We start from the raw sequence: 20,815 nt of genomic DNA on the forward strand, positions 1-20,815 counted from the left end.
ATCTCTGGAACCTCCATGTGTGGCTTCTAGACGGGACGCGGCAGACCTAAGTGATCTGCCCCCAGCGGTGGTAGACACTATCACTCAGGCTAGAGCCCCTTCTACGAGGCAGGCCTATGCTCTGAAGTGGAGTCTGTTCACGAATTGGTGTTCTTCTCACCGGGAAGACCCCCGGAGATGCCCGGTCAGAGTCGTGCTTTCTTTCCTGCAAGGTAGGCTGGAGCGTGGGCTGTCACCCTCCACCCTGAAGGTGTATGTGGCTGCCATTGCAGCACATCACGATGCAGTGGACGGTCGGTCCCTGGGGAGGCAAGACCTGATCGTTAGGTTCCTGAGGGGTGCCAGAAGGTTACATCCTCCTAGGACACCCCTGATTCCCTCCTGGGACCTCTCTATTGCCCTGGCGGGACTTCAGAGGGGTCCCTTTGAGCCGCTGGATTCGGTTGAGCTGAAGTTCCTGTCTCTCAAGACAGCGCTCCTGATCGCGCTCACTTCCATCAAGAGGGTCGGGGACCTCCAAGCATTTTCGGTAAGTGAAGAGTGCCTTGTGTTTGGGCCGGCCTACTCTCACGTTGTCCTGAGACCCCGGCCTGGATACGTGCCCAAGGTTCCCACCACTCCCTTCCGAGACCAGGTGGTGAACCTGCAAGCGCTGCCCCTGGAGGAGGCAGATCCAGCCTTGTCGTTGCTGTGTCCCGTAAGAGCGCTTCGCATATACGTGGACCGCACCCAGAGCTTCAGAAGCTCTGAGCAGCTCCTGGTCTGCTTTGGAGGTCAGCAGAAGGGGAAGGCTGTCTCTAAGCAGAGGTTGGCCCACTGGATAGTGGACGCCATCGCCTTGGCTTACCATTCCCAAGGCGAGCCGTGCCCCCTGGGGGTGAGGGCCCACTCCACACGGAGTGTGGCCTCCTCCTATGCGTTGGCGCACGGCGCCTCTCTGGCAGACATTGTCGAGCTGCGGGCTGGGCGACACCTAACACCTTTGCGAGGTTTTACGACCTCCGTGTAGAGCCAGTTTCCTCCCGTGTGTTGGGTAACAGGTAATTGGCGGGAAGGGCTGGCTGGGTGTCTCGCTTGCTGCGCCATTCCCCCTAACACGGGGATGTGAGCGCCTTCTTCTCCCAGTAGAGTTCCCCGGTTGGCGTACCCTGGTCGAGCATCCTCCAGCACCCTCGGCGTCAGACTTGGCGGAGCAGTCTGTCGCCAGGCCCAGTACTGGCGTTAGCATGCCCGGAGCCGGTCAGCCCCTGTACTGGGCTAGGTGTCCATATGGCTGGGTTCCCTACGGGTAATCCCATATGTGTATTCTTCCACGGTAAGGTTTCCCTCTTGGCAAACCCGTGTCTTCCCTTGACAGATCGCTCTGTCAGTCTCTTCTGGCAGCTGTTCCATCCCTACTCCAAGGTAGGACCTGCCTCAGAGACCCTTTCCATATGTAGTACTGCCCCCTGGGTCAGTCCATATCGGTATATCCACATGCCACCTCCCTACGGGTAGGATGTGGTCTCCGTAGCGACCTTTCCTAAAGGCTCGCTTCCCCATTGTCTTGCCAGCTGAAAGAACAAATAGGGAAGATTTGAAGCAATCTTTCACTGAAGGTTGAAATCCCTTCCATTTACTTTATGTGGGCGGAACAGCAGCATGGCCTTCTCCAGCAGCGATGTACTCACCCTTTGGCCCCTTCGGTACCAAGGTCAGTGAATTTGCGCTGGGGCTTTGGGAAGGTTACGACCTTAAGCGTAGCTTTTGTGGCACGCCAAGGCTTGTCAACAATTGCAGCGCCTCAGGGTTGTGACGAGGTTCAGGTTATGGCGTTTTCCATAGGACCCCATTTGTCGGTCGACATAACTCGTAGTGACCGACAGATAGGGAACGTCTCGGTTACGTACGTAACCCTCGTTCCCTGATGGAGGGAACGGAGACGTTATGTCCCCATGCCACAACCTTGAACCATTCGCTGTTGCCGGGACACGTTCTCGGCTCCTCAGCGTAAAACCTAATGAGTGGATGCACCTGTCGCCCTATTTATACCCGCTGGCACGGGGAGTGGCTCAGGTGTGTTAATCCACTTGCCAATTTCATTGGCGTTTTCTCTTAAAATCAGAGATGATTGGCCTCCCAAGTGAGACCCCATTTGTCGGTCGACATAACGTCTCCGTTCCCTCCATCAGGGAACGAGGGTTACGTACGTAACCGAGACGTTAAGAGTGGACATTGTCAACAGTTTATTTTGTATGGATAAATGCCTTGCTCATGGAAGGTTTTTTTGATTTTCTATTTTCTGCACTAAATGTTAAGTTTAACTTATCAATAATTTATTTTTTTTAATGATATATATTGACAATTTATATTTGTCTACAAACCTAATATACTCAATAATGCCATTAAGGCCAATAAGGCCATTAATAATAAAAATCATTTGATTTGATTTAAGCAACATAGAGTAATATAAAATCAATTAATTTGTTAATAATTGTTGAATTATCCAAACACATACACACGCACCACTGTAGGCTATGTTATGAGAACATTTGGTTTAATCATAAAAACACAATGGAATAGTGTTCTTACAATTTGGTAATTTTAGTGATTAGTTAATTTAATCAAATTCAAGACACATGTTTTAAATTGCTCTTGTGAATGAAGTGTTACAGTACTGTAATGTACAGCTGTCACAATAGGAAACTATACCAGTATGCAATAACAAAACATTACCTACACCTGAAGCAAACCCATAGACTGAATGAAGGTTTTGTAAGGTTGGCTTGTGTTCTTCCTGATACTTTCGTTTTACTGCATGCTTCGGCTGGGTATGTTGTACTGTTGCTCTAGTGAAGATGTACTGTATTAATTACCCATATTCCCATCTCACATTTACATGACCAGTTGTCTAAGCCAGTATGATCTATTCTTTTCAAAAGTTCACCAAGCTTTGTTACAAAAAGTTACTTTAAGATATTTGAATCTTGACTTCACATAGTCTACTGTTAAAGTTCTTCAGTAAATTATTTCCATGAATGTAGTGCACTTTTTTAAACATTAGTTTCATATACATTGCATGAGAACTTTTGAAGATAAACTGCTATCTGACATAACAAATTTATTTGACTGTCAGCCATTTCTGAAGGTTAAGCACTGACCATTTGTTTAAAAAGTTTCAGGTTCTATTTTGAACCATATTTGTGGAAAGTGTCGGTTAGATGAGCACATGCAGGACGGTAACATCTAGGCTGCCACGACTCAACATGTCATGCTTGGTGTTCTTTAACTCTTCACCTCACTACTACTTTTTCTGACACACTTTATCTTTTGTTTTTCTGTTTTATCTTTCTTTCTCTCCCTATGCACCTCTATATCAGGAGCCTCAAACTACTGTTATCCACAATCCTACTGATGGAAACAAGGTATTAATTGATCAATGAGGATTTAAAAGGGGTATTGTGAGTTTGAACATGTCTGTGTAGTGCATCTGATGCAGGCTGTCTGTAATTACTGAGATAATTCAGTTTGTAAAGATATAACCTAGCAAGCAAGAGGAATGGAATGTTTAAAATCAGAAACATTAACCTTGCTGCATGCATTTTTGTATGAATTCTGGATAACTGACCCCGTAATAAATAAAAATCTCTAATTTGTTTACCCAGATGTCATTCTTTTGCAGAACACAAAATTAATTTACAAAATAATAGCATTAAAAGTGTGATTTCTGCATTGATAACTGCATTTCAAATCCGAGTGTGTGTATATACACACACACACATACACAGTATAGATAGATAGATTATTATTTTGTTTTATTAAAATTAACCCTTGGTCTTCCATAGTAGCATACATTTTACTGTAGATCATATAGTATCCACATTTAAAACCACACATATAGCACCTCAATACCATGGTAAAATATGTTTTTTCTGTGAAAATCAGTACTGTAATGATATTTAGTATAAATGCACAAAAGCAAATACTGTACAAAAATATTATTGTAATATAATTTTTAGAGAAAAGTGGTAGAGAAAATCCATGGTAAATTGTCGATTTTTTAGGAAATAGAACACCACATGATGTCGAAATTTATAATCTTATACTTTTCTGGGTCAATCATCACATCAACATAATTTATATCCTATCCAAAACAATATTGATATAATGGAATTAGTCACTTAAACTGCAATGTGAAATAAGATTTTAAACCTTCTGGAAAATGGTGGTGTGCTGGCCAAACTAGTGTTTATCTAACCAAGTTTCAGTTTCAGTTTATTTTTCAGTTTATTTTTACTGAAGGGGGGTTAACATTTCTGACTGTTTTTAATCATCATTTAACTTGAGCCTATTATCATTAGTAAGATACTATTTAAATTATTTGTCTGCTTGTTTGTTTGTGTGTATTTTTGTTCTTTTTCAGGAATCATCAGAGAGTGCCAACACCACTATTGAAGATGAAGACATTAAAGGTACCGTTGAGCCTAACACAGACTTCTGTTGTCCAGCCGTTTGCTTTACATTTATATTCATATTCACATCATACTGCTAAATTTCCCTGCTTCAGGGCTAAAGTTATTGGTCAATAATTATGGGTTTTCAGTAGCTGATTCTTAAACTTTTAGTCTCACACAATAAATAGGTTGAATGCATCCTTTAACTGGACTAATGTACTGTGTCAGGTGCTAAAAGTGGAAACATACAGAGTGAACACCGTTGGTCACCTGTTTCCTGCATGTGCACTTTACTATTAGTTTGGCCCGCTGTACCAAACTTGGAGGTCACAGTTGGTGAATATCTGTTGAGATGAATCTTTTTATTTGAAGCTTTCTTCTCACATGCCTGCTAACTTTCTGTTCTTTTCTTTTGCTGTTATGAGCTTTGAAGTTAGAACAGTAATTTAATCTCTTTAAAGGGTCATGAAACCCCAGGCTACTTTTTTTCTGAGATTTTACTAGAGGTGTTTGTGTTGCACATCATAGACGACAGTATTAGCATCCTATAATTATATACTTTATATCCTATAATTTTAACTTTTGGAGAAAACTGGTTAAGATTTTTTGCGATATTTTCATCTTCCGGGTTTTAAAGGGGTAATATGATGCTGCTAAAAAGAACATTATTTGGTGTATTTGGTGTAATGCAATGTGTTTTTTTGGTTTTGGTTTAAGGTTAAAAAACACATTATTTTCCATATGATGCACATTATTGTTTCACCTCTATGCCCCACCATCTCATCTCATCTCATCATTCTGAAAAAGTGAACTGTGCTCTGATTGGCCAGCTATCCAGTGCATTCTGATTGGCTGAATTCCTCAAGCATATGATGGAAACTTTAAACCCCTTAACATATGCCGTCTCTCAGGCCAGCAGCACAAGACTCAGTCCAGCTGCTCTGCTCGTGCACATCAAATCTTCTGTTCTCTTTTAGCAGTTCAGTCAATGTACTGTTAGGAGTAACTAAATAACTCTGCATATTGGTTTATTTTGCGTCAGAGGGAGTGTAAGGCATGTTTATAAACCCAATAACTGTGGATGATTTGTGGATTACTGCATACTGGAGATGAGAACGGTTTCTAACGATTTAGTGAACTGGTTAGATTGGTTCAGATTGTCTTGAAATACAAACCCGATTTCAAAAAAGTTGGGACACTGTACAAATTGTGAATAAAAACAGAATGCAACGATGTGGAATTTTCAAATTTCAATATTTTAGCGCCTGCGCTTCTGGATCATGTTTAGATATGGCTTCTTTTTTTACCTATATTTTTAGCCAGCAACGGCGAATGGCACGGTGGATTGTGTTCATCGACAATGTTTCATCGACAATGTTTTCCGGAAGTATTGCTGAGCCCATTTCTCTGAGAACCTCCTTTCTGATAGCATTGCAGCTGATAGCATTGCATCTGATGCAGCATTGGGGGAATTGGTGATCCTGACTTCTAAGAGACACTGCCACTCTGGGAGGCTCATTTTATACCCAATCATGTTGCCAATTGACCTAATAAGTTGCAAATTGGTCCTCCAGCTGTTCCTTATATGTACATTTAACCTTTCCAGCCTTTTATTGCTACCTGTCCCAGCTTTTTTGGAATGTGTAGCTCTCATGAAATCCAAAAAGAGCCAGTATTTGGCATGACATTTCAAAATGTCTCACTTTCAACATATTATATGTTATCTATATTCTATTGTGAAAAATATATAAGTTTATGAGATTTGTAAATTATTGCATTCCTTTTTTACTCACAATTTGTACAGTGTCCCAACTTTTTTGGAATCAGGTTTGTACAACTTAACCAATTATTTTATTGTCGTGTCCTCTTTTGGAAGGCCAAACAAGTAGTTTTGCTTTCACAACAAAGCACACAGCGACTCCTCGACATGGCAGAAGCAGCAACAGAGAAAATCAAAGTTATGCCTTCTTTCTTTGCATGAACATTTTGGGTGGCATTATGCAAATCTTCCCACATAGTGACGTAGAGATGTGGGGGCGTGTTAGAACGAGCCATTTTAGGGGTGTGTGGTTGACTGTTAACTTTAAATCTTTTTATAAGAATATCTCTTTGGATTTGAGACTTTAGTCTTTGCAACTTCACAGATCGTCTTTATGCACAAAGAGCTTGTAACACTCCAAAGAGAAAGGAAAAACTGAAATTGCATCATATGACCCCTTTAAAATCTACATTGTGATGACATGGCAATGGACTATAGTACAACGATTAAGCGTCTGTGTCTATTAAATTATTCATGAGACTGCGTGTTCTTATCCCTTGAGAAGACGCTTCACTTAATTATTAACAACAGCATGTGTTGATTTGCTATGATAGACATTTCAGACTGTGAGATGACATCATGCACATTAACTGAGAGAAAAGTTAATGGATCGAAGAAGAGTTTTTTTTTTTTTTTTTTTTGCTTTGTAATAAGAGTTTGGCACAAACGTGATTCATTCACTTGGCAAGCATAGCAGTTTTTAAAACTCTGTGACACAACCCGTCAAAAAGCTTTTATAAACGCCACAGAGTAAACCTTAAAAGTTCACAGAGGTGCAACAGCACGTTCATATATATGTTTTCGATGCAGAGTGCAAATGGCTGTGCATTTATTTGTGTTTTTAACTCGATGGGAGCTAAATGAAACTGTCTCCCCTCTTCCCTCTTCTCCGTTCCACTGTGCACCACTCCCATATTTTAGCATTTTTTTTTAAACTGTAGTGAGAACTAACCAGTGCTGAATGGGTTTCCATGACCCTTTAATGCAACTGTTTGATTTTGTGTAATTATGTATAGATAAGGTTGTGTGACATATTTTTCAGGTGACAGTAACAGTTCGTGTGTCTGCATTTTTGCGAGCTACAAAAATGTAATACAAAATTATGTAATTAAATACCTAAATTATGCAATTTGTTCTGGTTTATCTTCCGGATTGAACTCTATGGGCCCTATCATACACCCGGCGCAATGCGACGCAAGGCACAGTGCAAGTGTGTTTGCTACTTTCAGTCCGGCGCCGTTCGCATTGTCAACTAAAAAAAAACCTGGTCTAAAGTCTAAAGTCAATGGCGCAATATTTTTTGTTATTTAAAGAGCGGGTTGGTAGAAAATGCGCCTCTGAGCAGGTCCACAGTGCGCGTTGACTTTACTTATTACATACAGGGATGCGCATCACACAAACATGCCAAATATATATATTAAAAAAAGGATTACAGTGTAAAAGAATATTATTGTGTAGGCTACATAAATATAAAAATTTAATGATGGATAGTCAGTGCATGTACTAGAATTAGGCTTTAACTTTGCGCACAAGCAGATCGGTTTCTTCGCTTGAGAAGCGTTCAGCTTTTCCGCCAACAAATTCCCCATCCGCCCTGGCGCGAGCGCATCTCTCTCTTAAAGGGGATGGGAGATGACACTGATTGGTGTATTGAACGTTACGCCCATTACTTATTAAGAGAATAGGGACAACCCATTCCGAAAATGTGCCTGTTTCTGTCGTTAAAATAGCAAAAGTGGATTTGGACACGCCCTGAGTGCACCTGCGCCGTACGCTTTACACTTTGCATTTAGATCGTTAAAATAGGGCCCAATAATGTCAAATCTTTAAATACGGCTTTTCCGGTTTTTTTGTGTGTGTGTGTGTGTGTGTGTTTTTTTTTATTGCAGTAAAAAACACCCATAGAACTCACATAAGTCTGCACAGTGTAAAAGAGACATTTAAAAGGGAAATATTTATGTGCCATTTCTTTCCATTGCTGTTTCATTCATGTCTTTGTTTCAGGGGATGCCCTGCAAACAATATGTAAATCTATTATTCACCTGATGTCATTTCTACTCATTTTATCCTTTTTCTCCTCTTTTTATCAACATTACCCTTGCTTTTTATCCTCCCACTATCAATCCACATCTTAATTTATTTGCTTTCCTGTCCACCAATCTGTCCACACATTCATTCATCTGTCTGTCCATCCATGTATCTATCCATCCACTCATCCTGTCCTTGATGTTCTTCCCATATACTGAAAACATACCCTTCCAAATGGCACATTTACTAGGATCAGAATACCACCCGCCTGCCGCTTCTCCTAAAATGTACAAACGCGAACGATCTCATTCCCAGCAGTCTTGTTCTTCCACTTCCTCCTCTGTCTCATCCTGCTGGTATCTCCCAAACATGTGGCCTGAAGAAATCTGCTGTAACCGCATTCTTAAAGCCCTCCTGGCACTCTACCTGCTTGTTTTCCTATTTGCCTATTTGGCCTTCCTCTACATCAGCTCAACAGCCGATTGTGGCAAGTGCATTAATCCCAAGGCTGCTCCCAAACGGTCTCCGCTAACCCAGAGCCACATCACCTTTCAGTGTAAGTGACAGCAGAGGGAGACATGAAGTCAATGGACAGTTTTAAAATGGTGTACAATGATAGCTTAGCCAGTAGACATGATTGCAAATGAGTAAAAATGACTTGATGTGTATACTTTTTTTCCCCTGGGATTTACAGACACAAACCGCTGTTAGTTATGCCAAGCAATATCTTATATTTAGCTGCTGGATCTGGCTTTGTACTCAAAGCTGTAACAGAATTTGATGTTGTGTGATTCAGTCAGGAACTTTTTAAGGTGAATTTATGTGCATTTTGTCAGGTCATATATATCCAAAATAATTTATACTGTAATAGTAATTCAGAGATCAAAGTTTTGTTAGACATGCAGCTCCAAGAATGTTGCAATACAAGTTTCCATTAGGGAGCTCCTTTTTTTCTACATTAATTTTCTCTATAGAGATATTGTTTTGTCTTCATATTTTTTTAAAGGGGTTGTTGATTGTGATTTAACTTTTTTAACAGTAGTTTGTAATGTTGCTGTTTGAGCATGAACAATATCTGCAAAGTTGCAGCGCTGAAGGTTCAATGCAAAAGGAGATATCATCTTTTAAAATTCTGTCAGTTTAATGCATACAAAAACGGCTGGTAAGGGACTACAAAAAGCTTCTTCCTAGGTCCGTTACATCATGAAACCAGATAAACCCCGACACACAACAAAGGGGCGAGGCAATGCTGTGCTGCTTTAGAGAACAAGAAGAGAAAACTAAGGGTGCACGTAAAAATCTTTGTACAGTATTGTTCAAAATAATAGCAGTACAATGTGACTAACCAGAATAATCAAGGTTTTTCGTATATTTTTTTATTGCTACGTGGCAAACAAGTTACCAGTAGGTTCAGTAGATTCTCAGAAAACAAATGAGACCCAGCATTCATGATATGCACGCTCTTAAGGCTGTGCAATTGGGCAATTAGTTGAAAGGGGTGTGTTCAAAAAAATAGCAGTGTGGCATTCAATCACTGAGGTCATCAATTTTGTGAAGAAACAGGTGTGAATCAGGTGGCCCCTATTTAAGGATGAAGCCAACACTTGTTGAACATGCATTTGAAAGCTGAGGAAAATGGGTCGTTCAAGACATTGTTCAGAAGAACAGCGTACTTTGATTAAAAAGTTGATTAGAGAGGGGAAAACCTATAAAGAGGTGCAAAAAATGATAGGCTGTTCAGCTAAAATGATCTCAAATGTCTTAAAATGGAGAGCAAAACCAGAGAGACGTGGAAGAAAACGGAAGACAACCATCAAAATGGATAGAAGAATAACCAGAATGGCAAAGGCTCAGCCAATGATCACCTCCAGGATGATCAAAGACAGTCTGGAGTTACCTGTAAGTACTGTGACAGTTAGAAGACGTCTGTGTGAAGCTAATCTATTTTCAAGAATCCCCCGCAAAGTCCCTCTGTTAAAAAAAGGCATGTGCAGAAGAGGTTACAATTTGCCAAAGAACACATCAACTGGCCTAAAGAGAAATGGAGGAACATTTTGTGGACTGATGAGAGTAAAATTGTTCTTTTTGGGTCCAAGGGCCACAGGCAGTTTGTGAGACGACCCCCAAACTCTGAATTCAAGCCACAGTACACAGTGAAGACAGTGAAGCATGGAGGTGCAAGCATCATGATATGGGCATGTTTCTCCTACTATGGTGTTGGGCCTATTTATCGCATACCAGGGATCATGGATCAGTTTGCATATGTTAAAATACTTGAAGAGGTCATGTTGCCCTATGCTGAAGAGGACATGCCCTTGAAATGGTTGTTTCAACAAGACAATGACCCAAAACACACTAGTAAACGGGCAAAGTCTTGGTTCCAAACCAACAAAATTAATGTTATGGAGTGGCCAGCCCAATCTCCAGACCTTAATCCAATTGAGAACTTGTGGGGTGATATCAAAAATGCTGTTTCTGAAGCAAAACCAAGAAATGTGAATGAATTGTGGAATGTTGTTAAAGAATCATGGAGTGGAATAACAGCTGAGAGGTGCCACAAGTTGGTTGACTCCATGCCACACAGATGTCAAGCAGTTTTAAAAAACTGTGGTCATACAACTAAATATTAGTTTAGTGATTCACAGGATTGCTAAATCCCAGAAAAAAAATAAATGTTTGTAAAAAATAGTTTTGAGTTTGTACAGTCAAAGGTAGACACTGCTATTTTTGTGAACACACCCCTTTCAACTAATTGCCCAATTGCACAGCCTTAAGAGCGTGCATATCATGAATGCTGGGTCTTGTTTGTTTTCTGACAATCTACTGAACCTACTGGTAACTTGTTTGCCACGTAGCAATAAAAAATATACTAAAAACCTTGATTATTCTGGTTAGTCACACTGTACTGCTATTATTTTGAACAATACTGTACATATGAATTGCGATTCTGTCTTCTAACGATTCTAATGCATTCACAAGTTTCAAAACTAATGTTCTAAAGCAGCGGTTCTCAATCTTATTCCTTGCGTCGCCCTGCTCTTCAATCTATCCCTCTCCCTCTCTTATACAGATTGTCAGACCATCTCCAACAAACTGTTTCAAAACTTATAGTTTATAGTTTTCAAAACTTTTTTAAATTTAAGTTCTATCCTCATTTTCTCAACTTAATGTTGTTCCAAATAGTTTCCCCTTGATGTCCATTGTATTTTTGTCAGCACAATGGAAGTCAGTGAGAACCTAAACAGTTTGGTTACCAACATTCTTCAAAAATATATATTTTTTTCACATTCCACAGAAGAAAGAAATGCATATGTTTGAAACAACATGAGATTGACTAAATTATGCAAAACAAAGTTGAGCTTAGAATGAACTGCACCACTCGTGTGTCTCATACTTTGGTCCCGGGTACCTGATCTCCTCTGCTCTGATAGCCCAACCAGAAATTATATTTGCGATCTCGAAGGCAAGAATATAGAATTTATTCTTACATTATGATCCAATTAAAAAATTTGGATAGACTATCACTTTACCATTACAGATTAAAAACTGTCATTGACCGTGTTCTACACAGCTCCCCAAGATGCTGTATTGTTGGTCATTAGTAAGCATTCTGCTCTTTGGCTTAACTTTATTTGTAGGCTGCAGAAACAAATGACTATTGAATCACTGACAACAAATGGAATGTATCACCCACTAAAAATGTCATTTTCATTTAGACAATGTATCAGGTTTAAAAAATAACAATAATAATAATAATAAAAAAAAAGTTATATGATGTTTTATTAACAAATAAAAAATTCAGGAGAAGCACGCTATCTGCATCCCTCATCCACCCCATCTCCTCACTTCGAGTTAATTTTACAACTATACGTGGAAAGAGGGATACTCTAGGTTCGGGCCATTCCCGAGCTTGGAGCCCTTCCCCGGACAGCATGCCAAATACGCATTTCCATACCTCAGCTAATTATATGTAAGCATGAAATCGTGAAATATATTGATAATATTGTGACTGACTAAAATCAGTTAGGTACAACAACCTTATCTATCTTTTTTTTTTTACAATCAATTACAGTATGTGCCTGAACTGCCATTGGATGTCGGAGCATTGTGTTGCTCTTTCTTATCTTCTGCATCAGTCAAATCACCACCTCCCATTGAAATCAAATGACTTTCAGTTCAGCAAGCCTTTCCATGAGAAAGATAAAAATGTACTATGATTTGTTAACCTGGTTGGAGACACTGAGTATGTATTTAAAGAAGCTTTCCACACTCTAATGCAATAACATTCTCTTTGTTTTATTTAGAGTGTGTGTGTGTGTGTGTGTGTGTGTGTGTGAGAGAGAGAGAGAGAGGGAGAGAGAGAGAGAGAGAGAATTAGGTGCTGTTATTTTGTCTTCTGTCTCCAAAACACTGAAGCATCACTGCAAACATCTGGAGTTATTTCTCATTTTGATTGTGCAGTGTCCCTTGAGGTGCTGGTAGAATAAGACATTAAAGGCTATTGTGATGCATTATTGCCCTCTTGTGCCAATAAAATATAATTGCACAATCAAAAAAAAAAAAAGTCAATTCAAAGATGCTTTGTGTCTGGGAGCACAATTTTACAGTCTGACTGGAATACAGGCTTTTTCTTTTCACCTTAGAAGATCTGTAATATTTAGTATATAGCAATCTATGATTTAGCATTTCCATTCAACAGCAGTTGCTAGGCTGGCACAAGATTCCATCTTTGTTCATGGGTGATTTGTTTTTGCACTCCAGAGCTGCATGAAAATTATGTCAATGTTGATGGCACCACAAGAGCACATAATCCCAAACCATTCACTAGCACCTGTCTTGAGCTATGAACGGAAACAGACAGGGCAAAATATTTTTTTAGCTTTTAAGAGCCCTATAAAAAGCGGGCACTATAATATAATACAATTTTTATGATTATTTTGAAAGGTCGTCAGTAGAGAATCAGCTAAACATTGACTCCTTTCCTATGACTAGATTACATCTACAATATAATCACATTGGTTCCAAATTACACTCCACATAACAGTAATGAACACTACATAAGGTCTGAAAATATTTTTTTTTTGTCACTTCACGTAACGTTTAGCTTTCAGTGATGAAGGAACAGTTTTGCTGAAAACTTATAAACAATCATGTTTTTAGACAGATGATTAATACAGAGAATGATTTTGTGGACAGTTTTCCCTATCAAATGATTGTGTTGAACACATATGAAGAATGCATCCAATAGTGCCATGCTATTAGCAAGTGCAGAACTAAGCCACTTTACGAGCCAAGCCTCAGAGGGCTCACAATGAGGGCTCCTAAAAAGCATGAGCTAATTATGAGACCCAAGCCACTAGGCTAAAGACTGCATAGCAAAACCTATTCCACTCACAGAGGGGATTTTGTGAATTAAGCAGACATGCCTGGAGGGCGACTGCACAGATATCACCAATAGAAATCCTGCTGGACCACACCCAGGAGGAGGCCATTCCTCTGGTGGAGTTGGCCCTCACTCCGATAGGAGCCTTCTGAGGCCCTAATCCAGCAACTCTTGCAGAAAAGTTAGCTTGAATAACACATCACAGGAAAATGGGTTTTTGTTCCATGCTGCACACCAGCCAGAAAAGACTGACAATTTAATGGCAAGGAGGCGTATAGTAGATTGGGCTTTAGCCTCCAAAATGGTATTAGTCACATTCGCTAAGAGCTGTAAAGGTTCCTGTTGAGTGGCCAAACATGAAGGCTTCACAGCTCAGGCAGGGAATGCCAAATCATGCCTCTTGCTTTTGAGAGGAAGTCTGTCCTCAATGGTATCAGCCAAAGGGCTGCCGTTGGCAACTGATTCAACTCTGGGAACCATGTCTGATTCCTGTAGAGTGGGGCCACCAGGAGGACCAAGCATTTGACTTCCCTGATCCGTCTGATGACATGAGATTGCACTGTGCCCATAAAAGAGGTGGTGCACCATCCTGTAAAGGGAGCATGACCTGATACTGCCTTGGTGATTTATATGACACAAAAATGGCGGGACGTCCACATGCAGCGGCTTCTCCCCCTCCAGTGTTTTTGTGTTTCTTGTCTTCATCGCATCTACCTGTCTTTAAGCATGCATACAGTCATGATTTTAAGCTCGATGTCAGCAGAACCACTTTTTTATAGTTAAACTCCATGCACACCGATAAGCTGCAGGATCTTGGGGCCCTATTTTAACGTTCTAAATGCAAAGTGTAAAGCGCACAGTGCAGGTGCACTCAGGGCGTGTCCAAATCCACTTTTGCTATTTTAACAACGCACAAACGGTTGGCAAGTCTGGGCGCACGGTCTAAGCGGGTTGTCCCTATTCTCTTAATGAGTAATGGGTGTTTTTTGGGCATAACGTGCAATAAACCAATCAGAGTCTCATCTTCCATTCCCTTTAGGAGCTAGTTGCGCTCGTGCCATGACAGATTAAATATATATATTTAATTAGCCTAGAAAAAATTCTTATGCATTGCAATCCTTTAATTTTAAATATTTGACATGTTTGTGTGCTGCTGTGTGTCCCTGTGTTTAATAAGCAGTGTATACGCGCGTTGCAGACCCGCCTATACTAACACACTCTTTAAATAACAAAGAAAAAACATTGCGTCAGACTTTAGGCAAGGTTTGAGTTGGTCTATGGCGCAGTCTATTTTCAGCTCCTTAAAATAGCAATGCCCCTGAACGCACCTCTTTTTTAGTCCAGCACGCCCATGGGTGCAAAAATGAGCACAAATCAGCAAATCAGGCTTTAGTATCAGAGTAAACAGGAGTTTCCCATATGCATTCAAGGGAAACAGGTCAATTTAGCTCAAAGGGAATCATTTAATAATTTAAAGGGAATTATTGTTTCACGGCTAATCACTGAGACGCCCTGCGTTTCACTGAACGAGCCGTTTAACATCAAATCTGCGCTGGATATTAATATCCAAACTATAGTGAAAACACTTTCAATTAGCACAGTAACAAGATCGTCAGTTTAAGACATTAACTTGTAATCACAAAACAAGATACTTCTATTTTCAATATGAATAAGGCTTTATTAGATAAATCTAAGACATATAAACTAATCTAACACATAAACGCACGTGCACACACATTCACACAAGTTGCAGGAAGATCGAAACTTAGGGAATGATGAGTTTAAGAGAATGGAAATATGGAATCCCAAGTTTACAGCAATACATTAAATTGCATAGACATGAACAACCATCAGTCACGTAATTATCCCTCGCATTGAGTTCCTCAATGAGGTTAAAATTATATTAGATACACCAGTAAAGGTCACAGTCTGGAGGTTACTTGCGTCTCCTGTGAAAAGGGAGTCCCCTTTGTTGTCCGATGTCGCTGATTGGCTGGAAGTTCAGTAGTCGCTGAAGTGACGTCTTGGGTAGCCCTGGTTGGGCGTTGGCTGAAGACGGAGTTGTGTGCGGGTTGAAGTTGAAACTCGACGTAACAAAACTTAACTCAGAACACGAAACTCTCAAACGGAAAAGAAAAGAAGTAAAAGTTTGACGAGACTAAGTTGTGTTTCTTCTCATCGTGGCTAAGCGGGTGTGCAGACTGAAGCATGCTGGAACCGGGCTCAAAGAACAGTGATGACAAACAGCATGGCTAAAAGCTAAAGCTAAGAAGCAAAGTTAAAAGCTGGCATGACTAGTAGCAGAAGCAAAGCTAACACCTAAAAGCAAGATTTTATGATGTCCTGAGTATTTAAACTGGCCTGTTGGCCACACCTCAAATGTTGTTTTGACCAATCAGATATTGTCTTGGCTCGGGGGCATCATAAATCATATGTTTATCTTACCAAGCATGTGGTCCGAATTTTCCCGCTCTTGCAGGGTCTAATTTTGGATATGATTCCTATAACCAGAATATTATATATTTGACACTTAAATGATTGTCAGGACTACTTCAAGCAAGCATATTCGATTACATCGATACAAGACATGAATATGTATCCTTAAGCTATCCTATAGTTATCAAAAGACATACACAATAAGTGATTATAACATGATAGTCAAATGTGTGGGTTACATATAAATGAATATGGAGTTAAGCGATGGACTGATATTCATTTAGAAGTCATTTTGGAATTAATTTTGGTCCATATATATGTAGAAAAGACAGTTTCTTTGTCATTATCTGACCAAGATTTCTGTGGAGACCAGGGGTTCAAAGTCCCTCCCCCCCCTTAGGAATTTCAGTCTGGTTCTGCTAGGTGGGGGGGAAGTCAATGGAACTTGTGTAGTACTCTCATGGGTTTACATGTGATGTCCAGCGTTGCATTTCTATTACGAACAACAAATTTGACAATCTCTTCTGCGAATTAAAATTGTCAATAATTGTTCTAGTGGTGTTAATGTTGAAAGCTGTTTTGTGAAAAAGTTGGTTGGTCATCTTGCTTGGGACTTGTGGCACTAGAACTGATTTATGACTTCCTGAGGAATTCGGCTCGTGTTTCAAACACAGCCCTGATCGACTCTTTAATTTGTCTGGTTCGAGTCATTTCTGCTACACTCTCTAGTTTCAATTAAAATATCTCAATTTGTTGAAGGCAGTTCATCATTGAATTCAGTGATGTCATCTCTGTTCAGTTTAAATAGTGTCTGTGCATTCATTTGCGATCAAGTCAACGATATCCCTGTAGATGAAGTGACCCCAACTAAGCAAGCCAGAGGCGACGGCAGCAAGGAACCGAAACTCAATCGGTGACGGAATGGAGAAAAAAACCTTGGGAGAAACCAGGCTCAGTTGGGGGGCCAGTTCTCCTCTGACCAGACTAAACCAGTAGTTCAATTCCAGGCTGCAGCAAAGTCAGATTGTGCAGAAGAATCATCTTCACATGTAAACACTGTGAATCACTAAGAAGGATGTCCTTAGCCATTTAATTAGTTGTGATAACATGAGTTAGGATGGCTCAATCTCCCTGAACAAGTCATTTGAGGCTGAGCAATTTGACACTGAGCAATCAGTGGCACTAGTGGCAGGTACTTTGATTTGAGATGGTAATACTGCAAATGAAAATTGCAAGGGGGACCTGCAATCATTCACTGTGAGTTCAGTGGGTGCAGGGACATCGAGATGTTGTATATTTACTGTGAGACATCAATGTTGTATATGTACTGTGTGCCTTGAAAGGTTACCACATAGATGTTTGGTTGAGGAGCAGTGCCCTGTGCAACCAACAGTATGTAGAAACCATGTCTGCATCCTGCATCTGATGCAGTTGTAAAGGAAAAAGACTATGGGCAATAAAGTCATAATATTCTTGGCTTTTCTTTATCCTCCTGGCTAGAACTGCCTTGATGTTAGGGATGTAACGATTACCGTTTTAATGATAAATCATGATAAATTCCCTACGGTTAGTATTACCGTTTAATCTTTTTATTACCATTAAAACCGTTATTAGATTACCACGATTTGAACAACTGGCGATAAATTAATACTGTCCAGCATAAAGCAAAGATTTCTGTAACAGTCTCATGTGCACACAGCATAGTAGTTTCGTTTTGAGTCAAAACAGGGCGGAAAAGCTTGGAGGTTGTAGAAGAGTGCTAAGGGAATTATTCAAATGAAAATATGAAATAATTAATTATATGAATGTACCTCTGAAGGTTTTGACTGTCTTCAGAAACGATTTGATGGCATTTTGTTTTCATCTTTGCTCCATGTAATAGCTTACCTAAAGCAGCGGTTGTCAATTCCAGTCCTCGCGCCCCCTGTTCTGTACATTTAGTATGTTTCTCTTATGGCTTCAGACATTTGTTCTATTCAAACGTAAGTGCCCAGTGAAGTGGACATCACAGGATACTCCACCATGATTCCAGTTCGAAGCGAACGTACTGTAGGCTTTATGTTCCATTCAAAGTGCATTGAAGTGTGTGAGACAAAGTATATGAGTGGAGCAACGTGATTTTGTCTGGAGCTATGAGCGGATTATTTGCTACAGCTCCATCACTAGCACAGAAATTATGATTTGTGAAAATTCAAATCTTTCTCAAAAGAATGAAGGCATTGCAGTTCAGGCTTACTAGTTCATATTCAAAACAAGCAGAAATGTAAAAAATTATAAGTATTAAAAATTATTTTATCAGCTTTACAATTCAAGAATCATTAAAAAGTAAATAAATAACATGGTACTCATACTTACTGGCCGGGACTAAAATGCAACACCCAGTTTCTTGGTTTGAAAAAGGCTGAATCAATAAATTGCATTCTAAAGGTATACATAAAACAGGACAGTTCTCCACATAGTCAAACTTTAGGGAGTATGGGGTTAACATTTGATTTACATTGGTAGCTGGCCTGTTCCTTTCAGACTGTTTAAAGAACAGCCTCATAAAACTCATTCACTGGATAATCAAATATCACTGTTTGAAATGTATTACTGTTTAAAAGGGTCATATGATGTTGCTAAAAAGAACATTATTTTGTGTAGTGGTGACGTGACATTCAGCCAAGAATGGTGACCCATACTCAGAATTTGTGCTCTGCATTTAACCCATCCGAGAGTGCACACACACAGATAGGGTGACCATATGCGCCGTTCATACGGGACACGTCCCATGCAGGATTTTAATAATGCCTAAAACCTGTATATTTTAGGCAACATTAAAATCATGGCTGGGACGTGTCCCGTATGAACGGCGCATATGGTCACCCTACACACAGAGCAGTGAACACACACCCGGAGCAGTGGGCAGCCATTTATGCTGAGGCGCCCGAGGAGCAGTTGGGAGTTCGATGCCTTGGGCATCTAAGTCGTGGTATTGAAGGTGGAGAGAGAACTGTACATGCACTCCCCCCACCCACAATTCCTGCCTGCCCGAGACTCGAACTCAAAACCCTTCGATTGCCAGTCCGACTCTCTAACCATTAGGCCATGACTTCCCCTAATTATCTGACTTTAATTATCTCCTGTTTCCATGTATTTGATGTAATGAAATGTGTTTATGTGTTTTAAGGTTAAAAAATAAACAACAACATTATTTTCCACATACTGTACATTACTGTTTCTCCTCTATGCCCCGCCTTCTGAAATGCGTCGTTTTTTTTTAAAGCTTATGGTCAGTTATCCAATGCTTTGTGATTGGCTAAATGCTTCAAGTGTGTGATGGAAATGTTAAGCCCCTCACCATACTGTGATGTTTGTCCCAATCAGAACACCGGCGTGACAGGACAAAAACAATAAAATCCATTACAAATGAGAAATTTGTTGCATCCAGTGGGGACATAATTACTGATTATAGTGACTTATATTGTCTTTTTAAGCGTTGTGTATTGCACCACATGAACATAAAACCACAAGCCTATTCTACACTGCTCAAAACTCACATTTGAATCATCAAGGAGCGGCCAGGGGCTTGCACCAACCAGATGATGTCCCGGGCTGGACACCGCTTCATCCATGGTAAAGGCTGATCCGGCGATCCACAGCATGAAGTTGATGTACTTCCTCAGCAACCAGCATGGATTAACTCTAGGCATGATGAAGTGGATATCATCCTCCTTTGGAATACCAAAAAAAGTAGTTTCGCCTTCACAATAAAAACATATGACATGGCACTGGCAGCAGCAACAATACTACAGAGAGAATACAGAGAGTACGCCTTCTCTCTTTGCGTGAACATTTAGGCGGCATTATGCAAATCTTCCCACACAGTGATGTAGACATGTTAGAACGCAGTGTTTTAGGGGAGCGTGGACAAGTCTTAACTATTATAAAGATTATCTCTTATGATTCAAGACTTTAGTCTTTGCAACTTTGCAGTTCTTCTTTATGCACCAAGAGCTTGTAACACTCCAAAGAGAAGGGAAAAATTTAAGTCGCATCATATGACCCCTTTAAAAATGTATGTATTTCATAGCCTGGTCTGTTCCTCAGCTAAAGGATAATGACTACAGTCATTTGCACAGTTTTTCAAGTGTTTAACTTTTCCCCCCCTTTTCTGCATATGTGTTTTAGCACGGAAACAGGAGATAATTAAAGTCACAGAGCTGCTGATCGAAGCCATTAATAATGGAGATTTTGAAGCTTACACGTGAGTGTTTTTATTTTATGTTATGCCTTCACTCTGTATAAATTATCTTTTAGCTTTTTATATTATATTGGGTTCCACAGGAAAATTTCTGACCCTGGACTGACATCTTTTGAACCTGAAGCGTTGGGAAACCTAGTGGAGGGGACAGATTTCCACAGGTTCTACTTTGAAAACTGTAAGAGATGTTACATGTTAAAAAAATAATTGATGTTTTGATACTAAGACAAGTGAGTGGGCTATCAAGAAAAAAATATCTATATATTCCAATTCTTCTGAAGCCATGCTATAGCTAAATGTCAGGATTAGAGAGATCAAGGTTGTTGTTTTTTTCAGGATTTACTTTTAAACAGTTTTTGATAGTAGATTTATTTTTAAAGTAATAAAAAAGGTGAATTGCAGTAAATGTTAACATTTTTATATCACATAATATAATAGGTCATTTTATGAGAATTTGAAAACATTATGGACAC

The 20,815-nt window shown here is 39.9% G+C and overlaps 1 protein-coding gene across 5 annotated transcripts in view; it reads left to right on the plus strand.

Moving 5' to 3' along the window:
* The window catches only part of LOC113051302 (calcium/calmodulin-dependent protein kinase type II delta 1 chain), a 124,386-nt gene that overhangs the window by 100,691 nt on the left and 2,880 nt on the right, over positions 1-20,815 (plus strand). For 3 of the 5 annotated variants that reach the window (XM_026214914.1, XM_026214913.1, XM_026214915.1), the window contains exons 14-17: positions 3,360-3,404; positions 4,403-4,451; positions 20,270-20,345; positions 20,426-20,520. In XM_026214914.1, the coding sequence (XP_026070699.1) occupies positions 3,360-3,404; positions 4,403-4,451; positions 20,270-20,345; positions 20,426-20,520 (265 nt within the window). The remainder of the gene's footprint in view (positions 1-3,359; positions 3,405-4,402; positions 4,452-20,269; positions 20,346-20,425; positions 20,521-20,815) is intronic. The other 2 variants (XM_026214917.1, XM_026214916.1) reach the window with 1 other exon arrangement.

The sequence above is a fragment of the Carassius auratus genome, chromosome 32 (genome assembly GCF_003368295.1).
Source record: "Carassius auratus strain Wakin chromosome 32, ASM336829v1, whole genome shotgun sequence".
Taxonomy (NCBI): Eukaryota; Metazoa; Chordata; class Actinopteri; order Cypriniformes; family Cyprinidae; genus Carassius; species Carassius auratus.